Consider the following 17,061-nt stretch of genomic DNA (forward strand, 5'->3'; position numbering starts at 1 on the left):
TAGGTGACCTATGGGAAATAATAAAATAGTGGTGGAATTAGTGGGTGCTGTGTTGATCATTCTTACTGCTTGGGAAGCCATGTCAGCCCAGGGCAGTTTTGACCACATCAAAGGGTTGTGATCCTTGTGGAGTATCCTTCTATAAACTGGTTACCCACAAACTTCATCTCCAAAGCAACAATTGTTTGCTGGAGGAACTCAACAATTCAGGCAGCATCTGCAACCCAGTCCTGATGTAGGAATTTGACCCCAAAACACTGAGAGTTCCTTTCCCCCCACAGGTGCTACTCAACCACTGAGATCCTACAATAGATTGTCTGTTGCTCCAGTTTGCAGCATCTGTAGTCTCCCGTGTTTCCAAACATGTCTCCAGGTTATGTCTTTGAATCATAGAGATACAGAATAGGCTCTTCAGCACACTAAGTTTGTGCTGACCTTCAAACACACATCTATAATTCTATGTTAACCCATTATTCTCTTTACAATCTCATCAACTTCTCCTCCATTTGACAAGTCACGGACACACCAGGGGCAAGTTACACCTCATATATCTTTGGTATGTGAGAGGAAACAAGACCATCCAAGGAGAGTATGCAAACTCCACACAGACTGCATCAGAGGTCAGAATTGAAGCCAAGTTTCGGTTGTTCTGCAGCAGCAACTCTTGAAGTTGTGTCATTGTGCTGTCTGTTTCACAATGGCTTGATCACTGGGTACACAACAGATCCAATCTACATACAGTCTGGTGTCACTGGATGAGGATGTTATGAGGAGTGATTGATAAGTTCGTGGCCTAAAGTAGAAGGTGTCAATTTTACAAAACCTAGCACATTTATTTTTCCTACATTTACACACTTAGTCCAGTGGTCGTGGAGCATACGGGTCCCTTCTTTGTAGAAGTCGGAGTCTTGCACCTCCAGAAGTGGTCCACAGCAGTGGTGATTGGTAAGTTCGTGGCCTAATGTGGAAGGAGATGAGGAGAGACTTCAAACTTTCTGCATTTTTACTCAGAGTTGAACTGCATGGGCATGTAACAAGAGCGGTATAACTCATCTCCTTCTACCTTAGGCCACGAACTTATCTATTATCCCTGCTGTGGACCACCTGGAGGTCCAAGACCCTGTCATTACATGCATGTGTAGTTCAACTCTTTGAGTGATAATGCAGAAAGTTTGAAGTTAAAGGCCACGAACTTATCAATCACCCCTGCTGTGGACCACTTCTACTAAGAAGGGACCTGTATGCTCCATGACCGCTGGACTAAGTGTGTACATGTAGGAGGGGACTATGTTGAAAAATAAATATGCTAGGTTTTCTAAAATTGACTCCTTCTACCTTAGGCCATGAACTTATCAATCACCCCCCGTATGTTGAAGTCTTTATTTTTATTTATTGATTACAGCACAGAGTAGGATCTATCAGCTCTTCGAGCAGCGCCACCCAGCGATCCCTGATTTACCCGTAGTCTAATCACGGGACAATTTACAACCTACCAAACTGGACTGCGGGAGGAAACCAATGCAGTCACGGGGAGAATGTACAAACTTTTTAGAAACTGATGATAAGACATTGGCGAGACCTAAGTTGGAGTATTGTGTGCAGTTCTAGTCTCCTAACTACAGGAAAGATAACAAGATAGAAAGAGCGCAGAGAAAATTTACAAGGATGTTGCCAGGACTTGAGAATCTGAGTTATAGGGATAGATTGAATAAATTAGGAGTTAATTCCTTACAGCATAGGAGAATGAGGAGAGACTTGAAAGAGGTACATAAAATTATGAGGGGTAATGTTTAAGTAAAGATGAAATGTTTATCGGGGTAACCTGAGAGAAATTCTTCGATCAGAGGATGGTGAGAGAGTGGATATAAATAAATTACCTACCAACAGAGGTGGTAGATGCAGGTTTAATTTCAACATTTAAGAGAAATTTGGATAGGTACATGATGGAAGGGGTACGGAGCAGGTTGATGGGACTGGACAGATTGAGAGTTTGGCACAAACTAGGTTCTGTTTCTGTGCTATAGTGTTCTATGATTCTAAGTTGATGTTTAATTAGCAGAAAGTGTAGATCAACACTGCCACCATTAGAAACCGTTATAGTGATAGGTGAACAGGGTTTGTGTAGTCTAAGACCTAGGCAGCAAAGTCTTGAATGAGCTCAAGTTTTCAGACGCTTATTAAACGTAAGCTTATCAGATGTGTGTTAGAATTATCAAGGTATATATGCAAAGGCACAGATTAGTTTCAGCAGTGAATAATTAAGACAGGCACAGAATCTGGCTAGAAATAGGAAGTCAAGGTGATGTCATATAAATGACATCCAAAACAGAGTTGAAGCCTTATCCATCTTAACATTTAAAATGATTCAAAAAGACAGAGTTCATAGAACCTTCATTTATACAATATTGTTCATTATAATTCCATTAAACTACAACCATTGTTGCATTGAAATTTTTGTAAGCATTCCATTTTCACATTCTTCAATATTCTTTGATCCATACCCTAGAAAGGCCCAGTGGCTTTCTTAGGTTTTTTACCTTGCATAACCTATTGCTAGCTTCACAGTGCACTTAATATTTGTTCTTTAGTTTATTTATATCCAAGTTCTTTTCAATAACTTCTACATTAAGGACCCAGCTTCACCTATTTCAGTAAAAAAAAACTTGCATTTATTGTATTTTGCATTTTTCATGACAAAACTGGATGAGTAAACCTTCAACTCTCAAGAAGTTTGACACCATTCAGGATATAGCAGCTTGCTTGATACAGAATTGATGCACAGTAGCAGCTATGTGTACCACCTACAGAATGCATTGCAACAACCAAGCAAGTCTCCTTAGACAGCACTTTCCAAACCCATAATACCTCTACTGGCTAGAAGAGCATGTCAGCAAAAGCATGGAAACACCAGCAACTGGAAAGTTGCCACAAACTACTCTGACTTGGAAATATATTGCTATTTCTTCACCCTCACTAGGTCAAAATTCTGGAACTCTAAAACAACCATTGTGCTTCCAATCATCCAGAACTCAGTGGCAACAGTCTCACCAGAGGCAAAGAGTTAAAGGTTGAGGACTTCAGTGCCATTTCACCATGGCTGATCCACATTTCTTCTCAGCCCCTATCTCCTGCCTTCTCCCCATATCCCATCCTGCCCTGACCAATCAAGAATCTATCAACCTCTGCCTTAAATATGCATAAAGACTTGGCCTCTACAAATGCCTGTGGCAAAGAATTCTACAGAATTATCACTCTCTGGCTAAAGAAATTCCTCCTTATCTCCATTCTAAAAGGATGCCCCTCTATTCTGAGGCTGTGTTCTCTGATCTTAGATTCTTTCACCACAGCAAATGTTCTCTCCACACCTACTCTATCAAGACCTTTCACTATTCAATAGGTTTCAATGAGGTCACCCCTTATTCATTTGAATTCCAGTAAATCCAGGCCCAGAGCCATTAAACACTCTTCATATGACAAGCCATTCAATCCTGGAATCATTTTTGTGAACCTCCATTGAACCCTCTCCAGTTTCAGCACATCCTTTCCAAGATAAGAGGCCCAAAGCTGCTCAAAATACTCCAAGTGAGGCCTCACCAGTGCTCTAAAGTCTGAACATTACAGTCTTGCTTTTATATTCTAGTCAACCTTGAAATTCCATTGCATTTTGACTCAGAATTCTTCAGCTGTCAAACAGTATACACAAAAGCAGAGGTAATCATTTAGTTGTTATCAAATCACAGATGACAGTGACAAAGCTATACTGACTTCCCAAATACTGAGAAACACATTCAACCTCTCACCACTGACCAGACCAACGTCTGATACCTCGTCATCAATAATTACCTGCAATAACATGCATTATCTCCAGCATCCCAAGGATTTGTTAGGCCAATCTCCACACACTATTTCTCATTGACATATGCTCATTCATTCTCTGAAAACAGTCAGTATCCATATGTACACATGCTGCATCTATCTCAGTCATTTCTTTTCCATTATCTTTACTTCGTCATCAATATTCCTTCCACCAGGAATTTTCTCCATTAAACAATCCAAGACTACTGTTTTCAATCCCTGCTGTTAATTTAGTTCTCTGATTATCAACTACATTCCTGACCTTGAAACATTTAAACAAAGGTCAGTTTGGTGCTTTTCTATCGTATACAACTGGATAAGCTTGCAACCACTAATCTCCAGAAACCCTGCTTCTATTTTCATAAGTCTTTTCCTGTCAATTGAAATCCTCATCACAAAGCAACCATTCCAACACTCTTCTGTCCAACTTCCAACTCGTGCTTCAACTTGCACTAAATCCTATTCAATTATCCTTGTGTTTACAGAACTATAGTGGTCACAATGTCTAAATTGTAAACTTTGTATTTTAATTCTCTTTCCGTGACTTTGCTATTTGATATTATTGGAATTTACCTATTGCTTCAATCTTGAAATAGCTGTGTTCCTCCATTTCTAGACTCTCAGTCATCCCCAATTTGAATTATTCCACCATTGGGGGTGTGTGCTCTGATCTTAAGGTCTCAAATTCACCAAATCTGCAGGTGTGTGAAAGTTCGGTAAAAAAATAGGGTAGGTTTCAAGGAGCAACTTCGAAGGATCTAGAGAGGCAGACAGTTCATGTGAAAGGACATGGAGGGACAAGGAGAAACTGAGCTAAAAGTTTAAGACAATGAAGAGATTAAAACCAAGAAAAGTGATACAGAATAGGTCAGTTAGAGGCTGAGGAGAAAGAAACCATATTAATATTTTCAGATTGTTGATTTTAAAATTAGACGACACACAATGGCGAGAAGGAGCTGGGTACTTTGCACTTACTGCTTTTGTGTGAAAGTTTACAAAATTTTTGCACTTTTAGTGAAGTGGTTCCTTAATACCAGTTAATATGTTACTATCTGCATTGTGATTCCCCAATTGTTACTCAGAAACCTTGCGAATAATTGTAGTTTCTTATCATCTAAACATTTTTTGTACTGCTTACCCTAATGTAATTGGGTTAATAAGTTGCTTTCAAGTTTTAAAATTTTAATCAATAGTCACTTAAATGGAAACAACAGCTGGCGATGTGGAGATATGTCTCTACCAAAGGAGATGCAAGGCGCTCCTTCCCTCTGTTAGCTTACTGGTCACCCTTAGGTAAGGTGTAGCATCTGCTTAGCCCACTGATCAGGGTCATGTGAAGCCACAGGAGCAGGTGGTGGATGGTCCTACGAGCAGCTGGTGCATGTCACAAGGGGTCACCCATCTTGTAAAGACACCACCCAGAAGGCAATGGCAAACCACTTCTGTAGAAAGATTTGCCAATAACAACTGTGGTCACGGACCATGTTACAACAAATACTGGTGATGATGATGATGATGATGATGATGGTGAGTGTCTACTGGAAGTCAATTAGCCTCTTTGCAAAAGGACTGAGCCTAAAACAAAGATCTATTAGTCTCATTTTCTTTTAAAACATTGCCAACTTGCAAAAAAAGTAGACCTTCAAAGGAAAATGTTTATTGTTCAGTTGTTACAAGGAATAAAAGAAAATAAATACAGCTTGTTGTGAAAATGGTTTGCTATTAGCATTCCATACAAAAGCCAATTCATTGCCTTATAATTCACCCTTTGACCTTACAGCATAATTTCACCATTTTAAAGACAGAAGTATACATCACTGCACATAACATCATCAAATCCAGTACCAGGGATTTTGCTATTGTTTAATATAATATGCAGTAGAAGTACTTCCAGACTGCAAGGACCAAAGGATCTATTTATGGAAATTGCTGTTCCTGCCAAATCCAAATCAGCATCTTAGGCCAATTATTCCCCCCCCCCCCCCCCGAGTCCTTATTTTATTTCTATATATCTGTATATACATACACACTATAATATATATTTACTTCTTCATTTCACTTTGACAATCTTGGCTTTTTCAATGGCTAACACAATTGCTACATGAACTTCATTGTTTTAACCTCAGTGCTATATGTATTGAGACTTTGGCCTTCATTTAAAAAAATCTGAATAAAAAAATTATTCCCTAGCACAAAATACAGTGATTCAGCAAGCTACATCTATTTAAGGTACATTCAGTTTATGAACTATCCAATAAAGTTGGGAATAAAGTGCTAAGCATCTTAGTAATGGTTGTGTGCGTGAAATGGTTTTATTGAACCATGTTTTTCTTCCATTTTCAAATGATGTCTTGAATGCTATTCAAAATGTCTGCAAAAATGCTTCAATATGAATGATTATACATCTTTTTATTGACGCCCTTTTAGAATAAGATTTGCACTTCAAAATAGCTATGAGCTGTTCCCAGATCTAGGTAATGAAATACCGCCCAATGTTCTGCAACCAGATAAAGAAATTATTTAGAACAAGACAAATATTTTAAATTTAATATTCTTCTAACAAAATCTCAAATCAGGAGGTCTTCTACATTCTCTGTTTGGTGATAGTTTAATGGTTGAACATACCAAAACAGAATTAACAAGATTTATTGTGCTATTGTTGTAAAGCATCCAGAAATTAACAAGACTGGTAGTAGACTCATTAATAAATGTAGTGTAGTTATATTGTGGATCAGCTCAAAATAAATTCTACATAAAACCTAAATTCAAATCACATAAAAGCACAAACATGAACAACAAACATCACAATGCATATTAAGTATTAGATATTTAAGAGCCTGAAATATTGGTTGAAAATATCGCTGAGCCATTGTCCTTATCTGACGAAACAATGCTTCTTTTTGTATGAAGCCCATCTGCATACAGGGCAACAGTGTCGTCCTCCTGCCAGCCAGACCACAATACATTGTTGATGGAACACATGACCACAGGGTAGTCCCATTATTAAGCAACCATTCTGAAAATTCTCCAGGCACACCACACATTCTGAGCAATGGAGCATGTTACTGGGCCAGGTAGACCAATCTGGTTCATCACCCTCAGTGATGTTTGTGTTTCTGTGTGATTTTGGTGTGCACTGACATGCGTTGCCAGAATTTACTTCACAGGTATTGGTTTCTTCACTAGTTTGCACCTTTCCTTCTGCAAGTGTCTGGAGCCTACTTGCCTCTTCACTATCATTTACCCCTGATTTATTGCACACATCATGGCTTTCACTTTCAGAATCACTGTCAGTCTCATGCCAGCTTTCACTTACTTCATCTTCAGAATGCCCTGCAATCGTTTTAAATCGCCATGTTGGTAGGTTCTTTATGTAATCTGTTGGTATTAATGGATGCAGCCACAGATCCGGGAATGCGAGTCTCTCCAGCAACAAATCGGGATCTTCCTCCCAATCTAAATTATGAGGATAGTGCTGAAATGAAGCAATTGGATGGAACAAGTAGCTTGTATACCAGTCCCACAGGCTTGACAGCCATTCAAGGTTATTCACATTTACCTCATCTTCATTATTATTACGTCTTCGCTTTTTCTCAAAGTAATCTATTAACAAACCATGGCCCAGGTATGTGCTGAGAAATAGAGCAGGATGAGATGAATAGAAAGTCCAATCAGCTCGAACCCAAGAAGCCAAAGTGGTTGTGTTGGCATACCGCAGAAACTTTAAACTATATTCATAAAAGCTTTCCAAATACGGTAACTGCAAAAATCCTATTATGGGTAGCCAGGACATTATTAATAAGGAGTTATAAGTACCTAGTGTGCTTATAAGAACCACAAATCGCTTTATTGTGGCACCTTGTGTTATAAATAAGTCCATCCATGCCATTAAATTAACAAGAACTAGACTCAAGACAAAGAGATCATTTACTTCAGGCTGCAACGATCGAAGAAATACATCCATTGCATGATGTGATATAAACTCCCCTGTCGTGTTTCCATATTTATAGATACCTTCAGGAGTTTTCACGATATATGCTGGGAATTGATCAACACCAATCTCCTTCACGTGCCTGTCACTGTTCCACTTCTGAACATCAACAAAAATGAATTCCACACGTCCTGTAAATTTTACACTGAGAACAGAGTAGAAAGCAGGTGGCTGGTCGAGGCTTGCAAACAAATATATCTTTACATGGTATCGATCACTTTTATTCCATTCTTCCATTAACTGATCGGGACTTCTGATTGTTTTAATCCGAGATGCCACATGGGTGTTTATCCATTTAAAAATGTGCTCAACTTCAATCCTTCGTCCATGATACTCTTTAAGCATTACTTTCCCTTTTGAGGTGTTGGTTTGTGGAATGGACATTATGAGTGTAGATTTCAACCAATCTCGTTTGCTACAGTATCTGTAGGAAAAAATGCAGATTAAATATAAATACATGTTGTAATTATCTATACACCTCACACAGAGAAACATCAAGTTATCGGCCAAGTTGTCTGTAAATGCCACACCCTTCCAGGAACCACACTGCATATTTACACTCAGTGGCCACTTTATTTGGTCCTCCTGTACACGCGCTTATTAATGCAAATATCCAATCAGGTGGCAACAACTTAATGCATAAAAGCATGCAGACATACTCAAGGTTCATTTGTTATTCAGACCGAACACTAGAATGGGGAAGAAATGTGATCTAAGTGAGTTTGACCATGGAATGATTGTTGGTGTGAGTATCTCAGAAACTGCTGATCCCCTGGGATTTTCCCCACATAACAATCTCTTGAGTTTTGAGAGAATGGTATGAAAACAACATTAAAAAGTGAGTGGCAGTTTTGTAGGCAAATACACCTTGTTAATGAAAAAGATCAGAGGCAAATGACCAGACTGGGTCAGGCTCACAAGAAGGCAACAGTAACTCAAATAACCATGTGTTACAACAGTGGTGTACAGAAGAGCACCTGTGAATGCACAACACGTCAAACCTTGAAGCAGAAAGGCTACAACAGAAGACCATGAGGATACACTCAGTAGCTACTTTAATAGGTACAGGAGGTACCTAATAAAGTGGCCACTGAGTGTAGAAGGTTGGTTCAGCAGTGAAATTATCACATAAATTGGACTAAAGACAGAATCCGATGAAACTTTTGGGAAGTAAAAGAGACACATTCTGATGGAGAGCTGATACAAAATAACTAGTTCATGCTGATGTGTGAGCTGGAGAGCAAATGGCTGATTTTTCTATGACATTATTTAAAGAAACAACGGGTTCTACTAGTACGCTGACAAAAGCCAGTTTTCTCTCATCAGTATCAAACAGGACTATTCCAGCACCCTACTGACAAACCTGCAGAAACTCATGCTCATTAAAACTTTAGTTCAGCATCTTATTTAATTCCAGGATTTATTCACCCTTACACTTGTGATTCCAGCCTAAAAACAGATTCCCTCTTAGATAACAAATTCAAATATTTTCCTTTTGATTTTAAGCCCCTCCAATGGTCTTGAACTTTGACAGAGTCCTCCACATGATTCAAAGTACTGCAGTATCACTACCCCTAATTTCTTTTCACCCTCACAGATTTTGGCACTCACCCAATTCTGGCCTCTTGTGCAGTCCCCATTTTAAATCTCTCTACTTTTGGCAATTATGCTCCCTCAGCAGATTTCACTCCAAGTCTCCCCTTCACAGGCATCTTTAAATTTCTTTTTAAAATTTAACTCTGACCTCACATTCAATCACTTTCACAATACTTTTTGGAAAATATCATCTTTTATTATTTATTCAAGGCCCAGGTGCTTTGATTCTTGATGATTTCAGTCCAAAACATATTCCTATTCATAGATGATGAGTTCCTCCAGCATTGTGTATGTTGAGTCAGCTTTTAATTACCCATCCCTGATGGCCTTGAGAAAGTGATGATGAGCTGCCCTCATTTACTGCTATGGTCTTTAAGACATGGGCATACCCAGAATGCTGCCAGGGACAGAGTTCCAGGATTTTGACTCAGTGAAGTCAGGTTGGTGTGGTCCACAGGACAAGTGCCAGGTAGTGGTGTTTGCTCAGAAGATGGAAGCCACTGGCTAGGTGAAGCTTATAATCTAACCCCTACTGCACAGGGTGATTTGGGCGCTTTCCTGAACCACTGCAGCCCCACTGGTGATGCTATTCCTACATTACTGTTAAGTTTATCAAATTTCAAACCGTGAACCCAAAAACTGGAAGAACAATGACAGTGAGGGTGTTTGTAACTGAGAGACAAAACTTCAAGCTGTGCATGTGGATGAGCTGGCTCTGTGAGGTTACTGCTTTAAAGGCAAGGAAGGGAAGCTACTGCTGGAGGTGAGGTGCCCTTATTCAACTATGCAGGAACAGTGCCCCTTGGGATAAACCCAAAGATCTAGACTAGTAAAAGCAGGTTGATTATTTCATACACTTAGAGTACTACAAGGCAAAGCCACAATCTTGAAGAATGCAATTTATGTTGATGTGTGCCCATTTGTTATTAAGTATGTTGCTTACTTTTGACAACCATGCAAAATGTTTTATCTGGCCAGCAGCCATATTCTAGTTTTCAAATGAGTTCGATTTAATGCTTGTATTGATCAGTATTTCTTTTGCTCTTGATCTATAATTAAAACTGTAGCTATAATACAAAAATGGAAGGATATGCTGAATATGCCTTGTATATACAGTTTACACATCTAAACTGCACTGAAAATTAAATTTTTATTCATTAGTTCCTATTATTCAAACACTAAGGTGTGCGCTGAGGTGAAAGATGATTTAGCTGCTGCCACAGCTCTTCCTGTGGGGGAGAAACAAAGGCATTACTAGCACTGTGACATGTCCATCATTTTAAAAAATTCACAAGACAGATGGTCCCTCTGACAGCTTATTGCCAAAGAGGTGCTTTTAAATATTTACTCTCTATACAAGACTTTCCCTTCTTCGTTATTAAAGGTCTTAATCATTGCGTAAATATCATAATGCATATACACTAAAAGCATTTGTTTCTGTCTAATTCTGCAAAAAAATGTTTGGTCAGGCCATTTACAATAGCGAACAATTTCTGCAGTTTAACTACACATACTGTGAAGTGTTTTAGAATAGAAGTACTCTAAAAAGCTTACCTGGGGTCACTGGAACAATTGAAAGCTCCTGTACGTATACCAAACTGCGACACTTTCTTCACCATCTTGTGCCATTGATCCTTGCCCAATAAAGGATCCTTATCTTTAGCCACAACCTGTGAAATAATGTCAGTGGTTATTTGAAAACAAGTAAGTTATTATTCAGAATAATAATTATTCTCAGCCCTGACAAAAGTTAATGAACCTGGAATGTTTTAGGTTGTTTCTCTCCCCACAAAAGCTGCCTGACCTGCTAAGTATTTCCAGTATTGTGTTTGTAATCCTGATCATGCCTTGACTTTAAACACCAAGCTAAATGATTTATGACCCAAATTAAGTTTATAAACAGTATGCCCAATGTGCTTCTGTAAACCAAAAAATCTTCTCAATTTAACCCTAACTTCCAACATTGTCTGTAAATCTCCAATCTGCATTTTTCCAGAACCTCTCTATATTTAGTAGCATTCATCTTCCAATTAATCTTGACCAGATTTCAAGTCCCTGTTGCTGAAAAGCATCCCCATAGCATGATGCTACCTCCATCATACTTTACAACAGGGATGGTGTTACCTGGCTGATGCACGGTATGAAGATTTATGCCACACCAAGAAAAAAACATATCCTTGCCCGTTAAGACTTTGCAAAGTGTCACTTAAAAGATACAGTAAAGATGTGGAAGGAGGTCTTGCAGTCAAAAGAGACGAAAGTGGAACATTTTGGCCTCAACACCAAGTGGAACGTGTGGTGTAAATCTAATACAGTGCATCAGCCAGGTAACACCCTCCCTAAAGTATAATGGAGGTTGCATCATGCTGTGGGGATGCTTTTCAGCAGCAGGGACTGGATACCTAGTCAGGATTGATGGGAAGATGAATGCTGCTAAATACAGAGATCTTGGACAAAAACCTGCTAGCATCTGCCAGAAAGCTTAAACTGGGGAGGAAGTTAATCTTTCAGCAGGATAATGACCCAAAGCACACTGCCAGAGCAACCATGGAGTGGCTTCAAATGAAAAAATTGATGGCCCAGTCACAGTCCTGACCTTAACCAGATCGAACAGCTCTATCAAGACCTCAAGCTTGCCCCTCTCTAACTAACCCGGCAGAGCTTCAGCAATTTTGCAAGGAGGAATAGACAAATCACATTGTGCAAAGCTGATGGAGACTTCTCCAAAAAGACTACTGGCTATAATAGCTGCAGAGGTGGTTCAACTAAGTACTGAGCAAAGGGGGGCGGGGTGAGTACTTCTGAAATGCTGACATGTCAGTTTTTGCATTTAGATTTTCATTCTTTACAATTTTTCCTTGTTTCTTGGGACTCTACTGTGGGGGAAAAAAGGAGCATGTGATTCACAAATAAAAATTCTCAATTGAACTGAACAAGATCCCAGATTGTAATACTCATTTATGTGAACAAAGGGTGGGGGCTGAATACATTTTCAAAGCACATTATGTCATGAATGTTGTCATTTTGTGGCAGCAGTACAGTGAAATACATGAAAAATAATATAAACTACAATAATATATTTTAAAATCAATAAAGTAGTGCAACAAAAATAGTGAGGTAGTGTTTGTGAGTTGGTTCATTGTCCATTCAGAAATCTGAGCGGAGGGGAAGAAGCTGTGTCTAAAACATCAAGTGCGTCTCTTCAGGGTCCTGTAACTCCTCTCAAGTGGTAGTAATAAGAGAGCATGGCCTGGGTGAAGGAGATTCTTAATGATGGATGAAGGCTTTTTGAGGTATCGTCCTTTGAAGGTGTCCTCAGTGCTAGGGAGGAATCATCCCACAACATCTATCAACAGCTTGGGGTTTGGATGTCACCAGAGACTCCCATGCCCCCTTTTCAGCACGGAAATCAATATTCACTTTTCAAGCCCAAATAGAATTCTAATAGATAAGCAACAAATGAACCTTACGATGCAATTACCACTAGTTCTCAATGTTAGATTTGTGTTAATTATAGTCTAAAAATACCTTAAATGCTGTTAGCATTTACTACTTACTACAACAAACTCCAAAAGGTAAGTAGATCAACAAATATAGTAGTGAGTTTAATGCTGTCGAACAATTAACATTGACAACTCAGCCATAAAAATGACTGTCATTTATGACTAAAACAGAACAACATACAGGTTCTGTGACTATAATTTTTAAAATAGCAATCATTACTGTTGTTAAAATATCTCCCTCCTACAAATTTCATTACAGACATTTTAAAAGAATAACTAGTTTAAAATATTATTGAGGTCTTAAAGCATTTTGAAAAAAAATACAGAAATAATTACTTGGACCAGCCATATTCCATCTTTAGTGTCTTCCACCTGCTCATAGAAATGCATCTCGCCATTGAAGTTAGTGCTGGCAGTAGATTCTGATGCTTCCTCTTCACGAAGTGCAGAATAAAGCTCGCCCTCCATCAAATCACCTGAATAAAAATACACTGAAAATAGTACAGAAGCACCAATATTTAAAATTTTAAGGAAATAACAGAACATGGTAAAGTGATATCAAGGTGAAAGGTCAGTCATAATCGTTTCCAGCCACATCATCTTTAAACTTCTCCCTCTAACCTGAACAAAATGTCTTCTGATTTTTGATATTTCTACCCTAAGGAAAAGATTCTGACTGGTTATAGTTTCTACGCTTCTCAATTTCTAAAAAAAAACTATCAGGTTTCCCCACAGGCTCTGACACTCTAGGGTGAACAACCCAGTTTGTCCAACCTTTCCTTATAGCTTATACTTTCTAATACTGGCAGCATCCTGGTAAACCTCTCTGCACACTCTCCACATCCCTCCTAAAATGGGGCGACCAAAACCGTAGACAATACTCTGAGTGCAGTCCGGTTAACGTTTTATCCACCTGCAGGACTCTATACTCCTACCAATGAGGCATTATTGTGGTAAATTTCTTCATTATTCCGGTGGCTTAAAATGTCTTCCAAAAGAAGGGTACCCAGAATTAGAAAATAAATTGATTAGGCCAAATCATTTAGAATTTTTCTTTCCCTTAGAAAACTAAGCGCCTCAAACTCTTGTTTAATAAACTGCTACTTTTAAGGAACTATGTAGTTGAAACCTTGTGACCTCCAACTTTTGAATTTAAAACATTCATATTTAACTTCCATTAAACATGCTATCCCTGTTTTTTTGCATCAGATGTCATCTGACAATCAATGAAAACAGTGAAAATTTTCTATCAATATTGCATTTTGAATACATTAACAGAATACAGAAATTTGAATGATAGTCTGTGAAAAGTTTAAATCATACACCCTTTTATCTTTCTAATGCTTAATACATTGTACATTACTCATAAAGTTATCATAATATTTGAATAATTCAACAGATATTTCTAAGCACTTCCATGTTACAACTTGGCTAAACTGCTAAAGGTGCTGGACTTAATTTTTTTTTTTAAATGGAGAAAATAGGTGAAATAAAAGTAACCAGATTCAAATAGGCAAACATAAAAAACCCACCTGATCACTAAAGACTTTTAGAAAAGGAAAACGCAGTACTCATTCAATATCAGTTCTCAAGTTGCTTAGGATTTTTATTTAAATTAATATTTTTGCTTTTGCTTTGCAAGACATTACAGGACCACTGGAGACACAAGAGACTGCAGATGCTAGAATCTGGAGTGGAAAGACAAACACTGCTGAAAAAACTCAGTTGGTCACACAGCATTTGTGGAGGCAAAGGGATGGTCGATGGTTTAACCATTACTGAAAGAGAACAGTGGAAATCATGATGCCTTGTTATGTCAAAATGAATCTTGGGTTATCTTCAATAGAAAGTGTATCTTTGTTCTTGTCTATCTTTATAAATACTGTATATATTATATAGAACCATTTTCCTGTAATTAATCTTTCTTGTCACTAGTTTGCAGTATCTACGTAACCATTGATAGTATAGAAATTTCTTGCGATATTCTAAATATAAATGTGAATATTGAAAAGGAAAACACTGAAAAAAATACACACAAGTGCCTAAGTTTTGTAATTATTAAAACAGTAATTTTGACAGCAACATCTGTGAATGTACCTGTCCAATTAAATACTTGATACCCTTGGAATTGCTCTGCCCATTCACAAGTCACCTCCGTAGTATCCCGGCAAGAACGTTAACATATGTAAATATAAAGGCAAAAGGTTTAGTGCTGGTGTTACAGATACACACTAAAGATGCGGGAGAGAATTAGTTCATTTTGTGTCCATTTAGAGCTTATATCGCTGTGCAAGTGAACAGTATTTTAAATCTTAATTCCAAATCTCTCAAATTATTTTGGCGAGTTTCAAACATTTAACCCTTCAGGATGTTGTAAATAATCCTTTTCTCTCCTACCCTGTCTAAATTCTTCTTTCACTTTCCTGAACATGATTTGGCAGAAAGTTAAATATCCTGACTTGGATTTCCTGATTCCAGTTCTGTGACTTTTTGGCTTGGAAACCATATGGTAATGGTGCTGCAAGGTTTAACAAATGGGGGAGGGAGTACTCCTGCTCCTCAAACTATGTTATGAAGAGAACTACCTATCCATACCTTTAAACCCTACCACACTAGTAATACAATCACTTTAGTTGAGTATGATGTTCTTCAGAGGGTTTGCCTATTAGTGGGTCCTCAGGTGGTTGTAGATGCTGATCCGGATCTACATAACTGGGATGTTAGAGTAGATTCCCTTAATGGAGAACACCTGTAAGTGACCTTGTTTAACATGGGGAGGCTGATGCATGTGCAGCCACCACGCAGTCCTTGACTGATCGGGGAAGGGTCCAGTGGCATGGAGTGCATGACGATAATGCAGGCTTTCTTTGCCTTCTCTGCCGTTGTGATGGATCATCTTCCGCCAGCTCCACTATTGAGGTCTTGGTTGGAACAATCTTTGTTTTGAACCTCCCCCTTGACTTTCCTGCTGTGGGTGACCCTACCAAGAGCTAAGCACCAAATGAATAAACTTCAGAAGGCATCGCTCTTAAGATCTCCAGAACTCACAGCCCTCTCCACCATGAAAAGATGACGATCCTTGGACTATACCTCCTACAAACATTAACTCTTAAAAATGCAGATTCTGCAAATCTGAACAGAAAATACTGAAAGTTTTTCAGGTCAAGTCATGTCAGAGACTGTTTCCCTTGACACTCAGCCTCATTTTGTGCGTATTCCAGCATTTTCCAAGATTAATACAGTATTTACCTCTTTCCAGTTCCCACATTCTAATATGGAGATGGAAATCAAAATGTTCTTGTTCATTTCCTCCAATATCTGGGAATCTTGAGTGCCATGGGAAAACCTGTTTATAGTTTTTCACTCCTCAGAATGTAGAGCTTGAGCAGGCAAATTAATTAAATTAATCTTGTATGGAATGTAATGCAACAATAATACACCAAAGAGAAAAAACCAAGAACACACGGGGACTAAAATCCCACCCAAATGGTTATTATGACAATAAAAGGAATTTTGGAATACACCCTATCCTCGTTATATGTGTCTTCAGACTATGTGGATTCACAGTTATGCGAGGAACCTATTTCTACCAACGCCTCGTTATATGCATCCAAAATTCACAGTTATGCGAGGAGCACTGCCTTCCCGCCAATACGAGTCAGGTGCGCGCGCCTCACAGTCTCACTGTTGGGATGAGAAGCACCGCTTTCCCGCCAATACAAGTCAGGTGCGCGCACCTCACAATTTCACTCCCGCCACTCTCACATTGGTTTTGGCAAGGTGTGGATACACGATCTTAAACTTTTGTTGGTTTTACCTACGGTGCAGTGATTTTGCGCTTGAAATATTTAACTATGCCTCCTAAGTATCCGATGTCATGTCTTGGGCCATCAGCCGAGCAGCAGAGAACCGCTTCAACACTTGAAAAAAAGTTGGAAATTATAAACAGCGCGGCATCAGCTGAAGGTAACACAGCTCTGGGACGCGACTGCCCGGAACAGAATCTTCCCTTTAAAGTTTTTTTTTGTTGCTTGACAATGCGCCAGCCCATCCTAAACATTTGGCTAGCATTCATCCTAACATAACAGTGCGTTTCCTGCCGCTTAACACAACATC

At 38.8% G+C, this 17,061-nt stretch overlaps 1 protein-coding gene across 3 annotated transcripts in view; it reads right to left on the reverse strand.

Annotated features, from left to right (window-relative positions):
* rnf103 (ring finger protein 103) overlaps positions 1–17,061 on the reverse strand; it is a 51,285-nt gene that overhangs the window by 29,869 nt on the left and 4,355 nt on the right. Inside the window, exons 2-4 of one of the 3 annotated variants that reach the window (XM_072256656.1) lie at positions 13,282–13,421; positions 10,997–11,112; positions 5,497–8,270 (exon numbers count right to left, since the gene is read on the reverse strand). In XM_072256656.1, coding sequence (XP_072112757.1) covers positions 6,731–8,270; positions 10,997–11,112; positions 13,282–13,421 — 1,796 coding nt within the window. In that variant the 3' untranslated portion in view covers positions 5,497–6,730. Of the gene's footprint in view, positions 1–5,496; positions 8,271–10,996; positions 11,113–13,281; positions 13,437–17,061 lie in introns of those variants that run through there. The other 2 variants (XM_072256655.1, XM_072256659.1) reach the window with 2 other exon arrangements.

The sequence above is a fragment of the Mobula birostris genome, chromosome 4 (genome assembly GCF_030028105.1).
Source record: "Mobula birostris isolate sMobBir1 chromosome 4, sMobBir1.hap1, whole genome shotgun sequence".
Taxonomy (NCBI): domain Eukaryota; kingdom Metazoa; phylum Chordata; class Chondrichthyes; order Myliobatiformes; family Myliobatidae; genus Mobula; species Mobula birostris.